Source organism: Zingiber officinale, chromosome 1B (assembly GCF_018446385.1).
Source record: "Zingiber officinale cultivar Zhangliang chromosome 1B, Zo_v1.1, whole genome shotgun sequence".
NCBI classification, from domain to species: domain Eukaryota; kingdom Viridiplantae; phylum Streptophyta; class Magnoliopsida; order Zingiberales; family Zingiberaceae; genus Zingiber; species Zingiber officinale.
The window spans coordinates 104905549-104917829 of record NC_055986.1 but is presented as its reverse complement, the minus strand read 5'-3'; the positions used below and the strand labels follow the sequence as shown (position 1 = coordinate 104917829).

General features: G+C 36.4%; 2 protein-coding genes across 2 annotated transcripts in view; one reads left to right on the top strand and one right to left on the bottom strand.

The window, feature by feature from the left end:
* Positions 1-2532: 2532 nt before the first annotated feature.
* On the top strand, positions 2533-4466 carry LOC121970779 (glycylpeptide N-tetradecanoyltransferase 1-like). Its single transcript, XM_042521736.1, has 2 exons — positions 2533-2783; positions 2876-4466. The coding sequence occupies exon 2, from the start codon at positions 3053-3055 to the stop codon at positions 4229-4231; it is 1179 nt and encodes a 392-aa protein (XP_042377670.1). The 5' UTR covers positions 2533-2783; positions 2876-3052; the 3' UTR covers positions 4232-4466.
* A 1185-nt stretch (positions 4467-5651) lies between these two features.
* LOC121970786 (myosin-17-like) overlaps positions 5652-12281 on the bottom strand; it is a 31961-nt gene continuing 25331 nt past the window's right edge. The window contains exons 21-39 of the mRNA XM_042521748.1: positions 11676-11881; positions 11387-11506; positions 10365-10463; positions 9992-10213; positions 9619-9758; positions 9083-9200; positions 8954-9004; positions 8763-8843; positions 8484-8654; positions 8158-8304; positions 7842-8048; positions 7574-7714; positions 7420-7490; positions 7220-7319; positions 7101-7157; positions 6939-6995; positions 6773-6853; positions 6282-6364; positions 5652-6204 (exon numbers count right to left, since the gene is read on the bottom strand). Of these exons, the coding sequence (XP_042377682.1) occupies positions 6090-6204; positions 6282-6364; positions 6773-6853; positions 6939-6995; positions 7101-7157; positions 7220-7319; positions 7420-7490; positions 7574-7714; positions 7842-8048; positions 8158-8304; positions 8484-8654; positions 8763-8843; positions 8954-9004; positions 9083-9200; positions 9619-9758; positions 9992-10213; positions 10365-10463; positions 11387-11506; positions 11676-11881 (2267 nt within the window). The 3' untranslated portion in view covers positions 5652-6089. The remainder of the gene's footprint in view (positions 6205-6281; positions 6365-6772; positions 6854-6938; positions 6996-7100; positions 7158-7219; positions 7320-7419; positions 7491-7573; positions 7715-7841; positions 8049-8157; positions 8305-8483; positions 8655-8762; positions 8844-8953; positions 9005-9082; positions 9201-9618; positions 9759-9991; positions 10214-10364; positions 10464-11386; positions 11507-11675; positions 11882-12281) is intronic.

Genomic DNA, 12281 nt, shown 5'->3' with positions numbered 1-12281 from the left:
ATAAATCAGATTTATAGCCGTGGAAATAAGAAATAAATAAAGCATGAACATAATTTTATTTTTACTTAGTTCACAATCCTTCGGACTGATACTTTAGTGCTCACGGTGGCAAAAGATGAATACGCTCGTCCCTAGTACCCCCGCCAACCCGTCCTAAGGTCAACACGGAGGAGGTAAATCACGGGCGGCTACTACCTTTTGGAATAGTAACTAGTATATAAGGGAGACATTTACCTCGACTTTACCGAGATTCGAACCCCAGATTTCATGATGATAACATCTCATACGCTAACGACTAGACCTATCCGAAGGGACTGATACTTCAGTGCTCACTGTGCAAAGGAAAGTGAAATGCTAAATAAAATAAGTACAAACCAAACTACCTGACAACAATAGATTAGAGATGAGCTCTTGGTCGTTGTCAGAAGGCACTTGGGCTCAAGGGCGTGCTCTTTGAACAAGAGAAGGATCTCGGGATGCCAGCGAACTCTTCCTTGATTGATTTGTGTATCCGAATGAATTGTATTATTCTGAATTTCATCCAAACTCTTTTTATCAATCTTTCTTTGGTCGGCTCTTAATTCTTTGGCTATCCATATGAGCTTGGATTTGATCTTATCTCTAGGTCATCCATATCCTGTGTTCATATCCATCTTCATTCGACTCCTACGTCAACACTAGGTGAAACGACATCAGCCCTGCCAAATCCAACATCAACCCTGCTTAGTCTTGTAGCATTTTCATTTGACTCATCTGTTGATTGGGTCTATTTAGCCTGATCCTCTCCTACATCGGCTTCCATGTCAACACTCCATGTCATGTCAACTTTTGAGGCTTATTTGGACATCTGTTATGTTAGCTTTTGATCGACTAGAGACACCTTCCGATTGCCTGAACCTTGCAACATTGAGTTAGCATAATATATAGTACAACATATGCAGATTCTATTTTAGACAGTTAATCATCTATCTGATCATGACTTCATAATTCAAGTAGAACCCTTAATCAAATCGTCACCTAAGTTTGTCCCCTTAGTGATGACACATCCTCACTAGATCTCTCTGCTCCATAAACTTATCTTTTGCTAAGCATTCAGTCTAGTTGATCTGTTTGAACTTCTAATTTTGTTTAGTGTTTGATTGACCCATTAGAACTTTCTATACTTGATGCTCGATCTAGCTAACTCATCAAGTGTTCTGCTAGATCAACTTATTTGGTTTATGCTCGGTGTCTGATTTTTCTGATTTACTAAGACTGCACTGCTTAGTATCCGATTCTCCTGATCCACTAGGACTTTCGATGCTTAATATTCAGTTCTTCTGTCCCATTAGAACTTTCTATGTTAAGTGACCTATACACTTAACTTTCATATCAAATACATAGTTTATAACTTTAAACTCTTTGCTAGACATTAAAATACAAATTCGATTATTGGTGTTACTTGCACCAACATATTCATCACGATATCATAAAGGTATTACATGATTATCTTCTCCAGCATTGTGAATATATTTTAAGATGAGTAGAGACCGTTTTATTTATCAATTTGTCTATCTAGATTCTCTACTCCAATGGTGTGTAAATTCTTATTTAATAAGTGAAAAATAAAGCTTAAGTTGTCTGTGAATTAATCTTTCAAATTTCTATTGTGGCTTTAGTATAGAACACTTGCATAGTTATTCTAAAATTGAAAATGGAAAAAATATAAAATAGTGGATGATAAGTACTCCCTTATATAAAATAAAGGAGATGTATGAAATTATAGAGTTATTAAATTAATAAGTCATATCATGAAACTTTGATAAAGAGTAATAAAAAAAAATAAAGGAGTTCAGAGAGATATCTTATATTGAATATAATTAAAATATTTAAAATGGAAGAAAGCATCAGATGATATTTGTGATTGTAAAATACTTCTAAGACTTAAAGGAAAGTATTACAAAATGACAGTTGAACATGTTATACTATATGAAGCTGAATTCTAAACTATGACTTGGGTACATGAGCAGAAGATGAGAATTGTAAATATGAGGATGTTAAGATAGATGAATTTGATAAGAAATGGATAGATTATAGAGAAAGTCGGGATTGTACCTATTTAAGGAAAGACTATGGGAGATGAGTTTAAGATGGTACATCATATATTTAGACGACTAAGATAAATATGTTACTCAGATGATGTGAAACTATGATAAATGTTCACCTAGAAAGAAGACTTGTTTAATAATAATAAAATAAGATAAAATTTATTTATATATAAATAAAAATATAGTAAGGAATAAAGTCATAGAAGAATTCACATAGCGACCATTTAATGGGATAAAATTTGATTATTGTTATTGAAAATATACAACTACATATTTAGTCAAATGTTATTATCATAAATCAGAGTTTGTATGGCCTCTCCATTTGTTTGGTTTTTTATTCCTTCCAATAAATAATAAAAAAAAATGTTTTTTTTTTAAATTTCTACTCCCTTTTTAACATTTATAGATGAAATAACTAAAATGTTAATGAGCCCAATTAACTATTGGCCCATTATGAAGGCAACCCACATGCTGTCACTACCATCCCGTCAAACCGTTATATTGGCTTCTATTTAACTCCGATCCAGTCCGCTACCACCAAAGAAGTCGTTTCTTGTTGAAGCCCCGGTGCCCGGTGCCAGCAGTTGGCGACTTCGCGTTCTCAGCTCCGTCCCTCTGCGATTCCGTCGCCTCCTCCTCCTCCTCAAACCCTAATCTATCGGCTTTCGACTCAGCTCCGATCCGCCGCTCCCAGAGGTAATCAGCTGTTTTTCTCCTCGATTCCCTCTTCTGTAGTTTTTATCCGTCTGTTTCTTGATCTCGGTTGGGTTCCTTTCGCGTGTCCGCAGTGGTGGTCGCCGGAAACGACTCCTCCTCCCCCGACGAGGAGCAAATCAGTAACCCCGATCCTCATCCGGCCACTGCTCTCGCTCAAGTGAGCCAAGACTCGGCGGCGGCCTTAGCAGCGGAGGCCGAGCTAGGTCGATATCGAATCTTTTGCGCGCAGGATCCGAAAGACGATCTCCATGAGCAACAAGCAGCATCGGTTCTGGGAGACCCAGCCGGTGCGGCAATTCAAGGACGGCCTCGGCCCCAGCCTCGTGGAAGGCCCCATTGAGCAGCCGACTCCTGTCGATGCCGTCAAGCAGGAGCCTTATAACCTCCCTGCGCTTTACGAGTGGACCACCTGCGACATGGACGATGACCGGACCTGCGCCGAGGTGTGCAACCTCCTCCGTGACAACTACGTGGTGAATGAGGCGAGCACGTTCCGCCTCAGCTTTTCCAAGGAGTTTCTCCGTTGGGCTCTTTGCCCGCCGGGATATTTCAAGTCCTGGCACATTGGGGTCCGTGTGAAAGCCACCCAGAAGCTCGTCTCCTTCATCACCGGCGTGCCTTCTCGGATCCGCGTGCGAAGAGAGGTGGTCCGGATGGCCGAGGTCAACCTCTTGTGCGTCCACAAGAAGCTGCGGTCGAAGCGGCTTGCCCCTGTGATGATCAAGGAGCTCACTCGGCGGGCCCATTTGGAGAATGTGTGGCAGGCAGCTTACACAGGCGGGTTACTCCTGCCGACTCCCATCGCGACCTGCCGCTACTGGCACCGCTCCCTAAATCCTAAGAAGCTGGTCGATGTCCGATTTTATCGGCTTGGACCTCGGATGACGATGAGCAGGGCGGTCAAGCTTCACAGGCTTCCCGAGGCGATAGTCACCCTCGGATTCAGGAAGATGGAGCTTGCTGATGTCCCGGCAATCACAAAGCTGCTCAGAGGATTCTTGAGCCAGTTCTTTATTGCGGCCGATCTCGACGAGAAAGATGTGGAGCACTGGCTTCTTCCTGTGGAGAATGTGGTCGACAGTTATGTGGTCCAGAAGCCTGGCACTAATGAACTTACAGACTTCTGTAGTTTTTATACCCTCTCCTCTTCGATTCTGAATAACCAGAACCATTCAGTGTTGAAGGCTGCTTACTCTCTCTACAACGTGTCCACCAAAACTCCACTGCATCAGCTGGTGAACGACGCACTTATTGTGGCAAAGAAGGAGGATCATGATGTATTCAATGCCCTTGATATCATGCACAACCATGCCTTCTTGGACAAGCTCAAGTTTGGACCTGGTGATTGGCGACGCCATTACTACCTATACAACTACCGGATCCCGTTTGCTCTGAGATCTCCGGCGCTCGGTCTTGTTCTTCTGTAGCTTGCTGCTGACATCTTGGAAGTCCGTCCTGCTGGCTGGCGGGTAATTGCCCTTTCATTTTTTGTCGAAAGAATTTGATTTTCTTGCTGCGTTGAGACTACTATACAAAGAATTTGGTTTTTGGTGCATGTTGTCTTCTTCTTTGGATGATTTGCATTGCACGATCTTCTTTTTTGCTGTACCTTGGAATTCTATTTGAGCAAGATCCTTACCCTGCTCATTTCTCTTTCTCGTTCTGTTTCTTTACCTCTACTGTGGTGGAATAGAACCCAAATTGAAGTATTTCTTGAACTATTACTGTTTTGCTTTGGTTTGTACAAAACTGAAATCTTGGTACAAACCGTTAACCAAACTATTTTTGTAATATATATAGATAGATTAATTAGTATATTAGTTAATATTTTCTTATTCTTAGTTATTCATTTGCATTGTTCATGATTAACATAATAGAACCGGACAATAATTGTTTTAGTTCGTACTGAAATTTTCAGTACTGTACCAAACTAAACTTGCTTAGTTTGTAAACTGGAATTCCCACCTTTGGGAATCTCATTGTTCTGTAGAATTGTATTTTTTTTGGTTACAAAACGTCTAGAGTTTGTAAACTAAGGTGAGGAATACCAACAATCAAAGGGAAATTTTGGATATATTTTTAATGAAATTAAGTTTCCATAGAACATTAGATAAAGAGGAATTTGCATATAAGGAATTTGCTTTTTGTTTGGTTTTTTTGTGGGTGGAAATCGAATTCCTATGCAATTCGATTCAAATCCCGTATCTATAATCTACTTTATTTATTTTTTAGTTTTTATAAAACATAGGTATTATTTTTTTATCTACTTGTGGAAAATACATACGCTCGAGTCCGTGTGAAGGTCCCTTCCAATTTGGGAACTTTACGTTTATTTTTTTTAAAATATATATATATATATATATATATATATTTTTAAATTGCTATTCGTTTAATATAGTTAGGGTTAAATTCGCTTTAATTTGTTTTCCTTGAATTTAGATACTCCTATCATTTTTATTTGCTGATGGATGATGATTATGTAAAATAAATGGTAAGTAATAAATAAACGAAATGAAATTTCAAACTATTAATGACAATTTTAACTTCAAATTGAATAAGAAACCTATTAATTATTTATTATTTTCATTTCACAAATGATTCAAATCAGAGAACTTTTATCAAGTAAAAACTAAATTCCAGTTGAGGGAGAAAAATTGGCACACGAACCAGCACAATTAGCGAAAACTTAAAATATAAAAAACTAGAAGAGATACAAATTACAAAGGGACATAACAAAAAATTACTGAACCAATCAAATCCTTTTCCTTCTGTTCAAATTAGTTAATAATAAACGATTGCATTACATTCCTGTCTATTTATATCAAAAATTGAAAAAGACAAAAAACAGTTTGTAACTGCTTTTTTGTATTAATAGGTAAATGCAGACGCAACAATCATTTTTCATAATGATGTTGACCTTACACATTTTAGATAGGAGAAGAAAGAAAGTCTACATTCTACAACATCTTTCTTGCTTGAGCTGTAATCTACATAAATAACAAATGAATGTTGCCAAAAGGCAATAAACTACATAAATAATCTGTGTAATGAATGATCAACTTCGCCCAGTGCATCTTCAGTAGCAGTTCGAAGTCGAGGATCAAAGCTACACCTCGGGAAGGTGGACAAAAAAAATTTCAAGTAAAATGAAAGCAAATTAGACCCAAATATTTACTACCAACTACCCTGTTTACTTGATGATATGGACAGGATGGAAGGCAGAAATTTATGCACAGGCACAGGGGGATTAGCAGTGGATAAACAGGAGGGTAACAGTTGCTACTTTCATTGTGCCAAAAATGCAAAGCCCGAACTCTGACAAAGGAAAGGCGGTGGATCGATATCTGCTATATCTATTTCTGTCATTGACTTTGAGATATCATCGACCAAAAATGGAATGCTGCATCAAAGGAGAATGTAAATCTAATTTATAGTAACTAATATGTAGAACAGAGGAAGAAAAAGTTTAAGGCCTACCTGGAATCATCATCTAACAAGAAAGAATTATTGGAAGAATTATTTGAGCCCTCGGTCATCACAAGTCTCATACTTGAAATGATCTATAAAATTGAAAAGGAAAAAAAAAAACTCTACGTCATTACTTGGAAAGACCTAAAAGTGCAACAGAACAGTTTGAAGTCATTGCAAAATAAGGTTGATACCATTTGCCCCAAAGGCAAGCTATGAGATGGAAGACTTGGTATACGCCAATATATTTATTCCCAATTGTCTTCCATCAGTTGGTTATGTCAACAAGAATATTACTAGATGCTAGAAACACACCATTATTGCTTCACTAGACTGGCCTCGTCTTGGTGCCTTAATTGCTCTCTATTTTGTCCCCACACAAACTTAGTTGGTACCACACTTAGCTATTCCATTGTGAATATGAAAATTATGCATGTGATATATATATATATATATATAAACAGAATGCAACTTAAGAACATATCTAAGTGAAATCAGACCTCTGATGTAACACTCTGTGTGCCATACTTGTCATCCCAGTACATAGTACTGATCCTGTATAACTGTTGTATGCTAAGAACCTGAAAACCAAATCAAACCAAAAAAACAGTTCGTTACTGACAATCTAAATGACTGAAACTTTGAATATTTATAAGTGGTCTCAACTGGACATAAATCTTTGGTTATCTCCTTCAGTGTCTTCTTTGGTTTCTGATGTAAAACCTATATCACGATATAATATTAATAGTTCAAAGATAAGTTACTGGACAACAAGTACAGTTATTCAATGTGCTTTTACAAATGTGTGGCTGCCAAAAGACAATGTACCAGGAATCCAACAGCCTGCCTAATATGCTTCAATTCATCCCATGAAGAACCAGCATACTGCGAAACAAATAATATTTTAGCTTAAGGTTAAAGATGACATTTCCAAGAATGTGGATCACCTCTTCAGTTGCTTCATTGCACCAATGTTCTAATTCAGCAAGTCCTGCTTTAACATATTCCCCATTGCTAAACGAACAGCACTCACGTCTCAGAAGAAGGCTACAAAATTGGAAATATATATTGACATATCTCTCTGCAAAAGAATGACCAAACTGAAATGGCAGAAGCAAGGAATTACATAGTTGAATCTATTAGTTACCTGTTGAATAGTTGAACATTGATGGAAGAAAATATTTGAGTGAACAACTTTTGAACTAGGAATGGAGGGGCCTACAAAGATGAAAAATCTGAAAATGTCATATCAACCAATACCAAATGAGAATATTGGAGTGTCAAGCTCTATTCCAACTTACATAATTAGCTTTCAGTGGTTTCATGTAGCTTGCTAAGCTTTTCACAATACTGTGCCAGTGTTCCATAAGAGCTTGTTGGGCCACAGCATTTGCTGGTGAACGAGTTCCTTTGACTATTCTTGCACGGGATGTCCTTGGAGCCTGCATGTTTTGCATCATTGGAACATTCCCCTCTCAACAGCTTGCATAAAGCAAAAAACTAGCTTTATGGAGCACTGTGTAATAGTAAATAGATTCTAAGGGGCACAGATTATTCACCCAAAAGTACCTGTATACACAAGCTAAGAACAGGAGATATCTCTTTCTTTAAGTTGTCCCTTATCATTCCATAAATTTTCTCAACAAATGCAGTAAGTTGTTGCTTAAAAAGCAAAGCTGGATATTTAGCTTCAACTTGGTGCAAGTCATTTGATCCACCAACCATGCGACCATTCAGAAAAGGAGTTCCAGCACTCCGAGGTGATGCTCGAATTCCCTCAAAAATTAAATTGAAAATTAAAATAAATTAGTTAAACTGAAACAAAATTGAGAATGCGTGGATTTATTTCCAGAAAACTCATGATAAAGAAGTTCTACTAGTTTACTTGAGGCATCCTTCCAAACACAGAAGCTGATGTTCTCCGCCTCTGTGGAGTAAAACTTCCCAAGCTACTTGCTTTCAGTGTGCGTTGAAGAAGCAGCAATAGTGTAGATGTATTGGACAACCAATAGGATAATACATTAGTGTTATCCTGAGACATCAACCAAAAAAGTCATACTTGATAAAATAGAATTTTCATCAATTAGAAACATGTGTTGTTTCTCTTTTATGGCTGAAGTACAAAGAAGTTATGAGTCTGCATCCAACTCTCATGAGTTTGAGATACCAAAAATAAATTCAGGATTAAGGCACAAGGAAAAGATAAGCTACCTCAAGTTTTGAACCTATTGCTTGGATTATTTGGTCAAAAATACTAGTCCTTTCAACTTCAAAAGATCTCCATTGGAGGAGGCATTTATATATAAGGCAAGCAGCAACAGGTCTACCCTTACAGAATCCTAGCTCTTCAGAGATGCACTTAAGAAGCAAGTTCTGACTTTCCTGAGGACAAACAAGTTTTAGTTATCAGTTTCCAGTTAGAAAGACACGAGGACACTCTCAAGATAGCAGCATCATTGTAACTTGATAGGAATTTGATCATAAACCTACCTGCTGCTTCTCATTCAGTGACTTTTGTGGTTTTTCATCAATTTCAAGATTCTTTGGATTTGGTAATGAAGGACTCCAATCCTGCAATTATCCTCATAATTAGGCAAAGACAACGACTCAACTCCTTTACTTATCATATAAAGGTAAGCTACATCTCTCAATGTTGAATGAAGAAAGAAAATTTTACTTACCAATGAAGGTTTTGTTTCTCCAGATAGAACATTATTATTCTCCGGCGTTCTCTGTGACAAAGTCGCAGACAAATGAAGGTCAGATATTAGGAGATAATAATCAGTATGAACTAAAGTAACAGTATGTACAGGGAAGATTGTTGCTTTTGGATGCACAGTTAACACTCTGCTAGTTGGTGAAATGGAAAGTGCTTGCTGGCGAAGCACTTGATTCTCTGATGCCAGATTTGACACTTCCTCTCCAAGCCTATTTTGGTAGACAGAAGGCAAATTTCTATCTCAGTTACGCACATCAAAAGATGTGAAACTATGACAAATACACACATCAAACGATGTGAAACTATGACAAATACACACATTAAACAAGGAAGAGAAAGACCGAAAAAGATTTGGCTAGCAACAATAAAATAAAATTTATTAAAATATAGATGATGATATAGTAGGAGATAGGGCCCAATGACATAGAAGGATTCATATAGCCGATCCCACTTAGTGGGATTAGGCTTGGTTGTTATCGTAGTTACAAACAAATATGTGGTAGGAACTGGGCATCCACAGAGTCCAAATGTTTTACTTTATATTATAAAAAACATAGATTTCATGTTAGCTTGCCAACGTAAAAAAGGAACGTATGAAACTAGTCACTTAACAAGAAATGGTAGCACCTCCGAATGGTATCTTGAAACTTATGAACCTGTCTTTCAGCATTTTCAACTTTCTTAATGAGTTCATCATTTCGTTCTTGTGCCTCACTGTAAGCTTTCTTGGCTGTATCACTTTCCAGCTTCTGCGTTTGCAATAGAGCCTGTCATGGTAATAAGAGAAGGAACAAGTTATAAAGTAAATCAGCTTCTCATATTAACAAATTATCAAGTATCTAAAGCATTCAAAATGACAAAATATTATATTTTCCACAAAAGGTAAATGTTACTTTTTAGTTGGTATGTTTCAAAACTTTTCTTATCTTCATAATACCAAACATATTCACTTTTTCCATCCAGGGGAGCAATACTAGCAGAAGGAAATTAGCAATTCTACCTTCAACTGTTCAACTTGAGCTGTTAATGAATTGATTTTTTCCATGTCTTGAACCAGGATAGTGGTCTCCTTAATAACAGGAGGTGCTTCTTCTAGAGCTTTTCGTGCGGCAACATGCTCCCTGATAAGCATTGACTTGGTCTCTTCAACTTGTAGTTGCATCTCAGATAACATAGTCTGAAATTTATGCACTTCATGTGCTTTTGACTCCTCCAGATCAGTCTGCATACTCAAGATATCACTATTTCGACTTGTAAATAGGTATGATGCATTCAGAACAGAAGTATGACATATCTAAATTTAAGAATTTAGACAGTCATCCACTTGAAATCTAAAATCAAGAAAAGAGATCAACTTAAGAGAGAATAATTACTCTTAGTCGTTTCTCCAACTGTAAACGCCAAGTTAATTCCTCAACCCGCTTAGCAAGCTTATCTTTTGCCTCTTTTAGAGCTCCTGTTTCCCTTGCAGCCTATGGAAAAACCAGACATATGTCGAACTATCTTTTTGTAGGAAGGTTGCATTGTTTGGTCCATGAAAATTTTCTCTTTAATATTCATTTTCCATACTATATAGAAAATTGAAAAGGAAAAAGGAAACAAGTGTTTTTCATCAACTAATAAAATTTATTTTCTTCTATACGAAAGATGCTTGATCCTTGTAAAAAAACAACAACAACTAAAAAAAGTTTGAAAATCTTGGGAATTGAAAATTTAGAAAATTAATAAACATGACACATTGCTCTGTTTGGTTCAGATTTTTTATTTTTCTCTTCTTTTGAAATTTTGAGGCATCTTACATGCTAGCGGAATAACATGCCCATAAACATGGGAATGTGAACCAACCAAAATAGGCAGTAATCCTGCACTTCACCACTTGTGGAGAGGGATTATTCCTTCAGAGAAATTGCGATTTTATTCTATAAATGTATGGGATAATATAATGTAGTATAGTATATACAGAAGAGTAAGTATACTATATTATATAATTTAATTGATTTTTATTACTACTGATATATTTTGCATAAAGCTTAATTGAGAGAGAACATATATGTAGCCGATCAAAAAGATATTATATTATACTTTTTGTATGATTAACTCTCAATATTTATCCTTTCAAATTAAGTTGTCAAAATAAGAAATAATTAAATGAAAATTTAAAGTCAACATGCAATAAATGGGTACCAAAAACTAAACATATCACCATCACATACCTATCAATGCATTTGTTGAATCAAACACATTATACAGTATGAACCAAACAATCATTGCGATCTAAGATACTTCCAATCATACTCCCATTATGGTTTTAATTAGTATAGACTCTAAAAGGATAATTTTCTAAGAGCACCAGAGTGGACGATATATAGGGTGCATTAAGATTTAATAACCATACCATTCTTAGTTTTCTGAGCTCTCTTCTAGCAAGCTTTTGCCTCCATGAACATTGAAAGGTAAGTGTTGCCTTCTGCAATCTCTTATAATATGAATAATCTCTATGGCTATGCCAACGACACTACAAGTGAGAAAATGACACAATACTAGATGAGCAACTCAGTACAAAACAAGACAATATTGTCAATCTCAGACACAATAAATTAAGAAATATATTTACTAGAGAAAACTGACATCAGGGTCCATTTCTAGTTAAAAGAATAAACATTCTGGAACAAAAAAAAGGGTACCTGGATGCAGATTGCTGCTTTAGTTTGTTTTTTGAATCTAAATACATTGTGAGCAAACATTGCCCTTAAGCCTGTTTGCAACACAATTGCTGACATTTCAAGTGCTAAATATGATTTCCTCGCAATATAGCAATGGTAATTTTTCTGAATCTTGAGTGCTGCTGCTTCATGCCTCATTTGCACAAACAACTTACAAGCCAACCACCCTACATTTACAAAAGCAAATAATACTTAGTCTACAATAACAAGTATGCCTAAAGCCAACCACCCTACATTTACAAAAGAAAATAATACTTAGTCTACAAAAACAAGTATGCCTAAAGGGGCATATGTGTAGTCTAACCAAGGCTTTATGTGATTAACAGTTTTTTAATTGTCTATAAATTAATTTCCAAAATGATAATACTATAATTTCATCATTCACTGAAATTGATCAAAAACATGGGCCTAGACATGGTCAGACTTTGAAGAAATGGAGATGAGAAGCATTAAGAATAAATGAAAGTTGATAATTAGTAAAATGAAGTAGTTAGGCATACAACAAACTATATAAACAAAAGAAGGTTCACTTACATGAATCTCCAGTACAAATTAAGCAGCATAAGT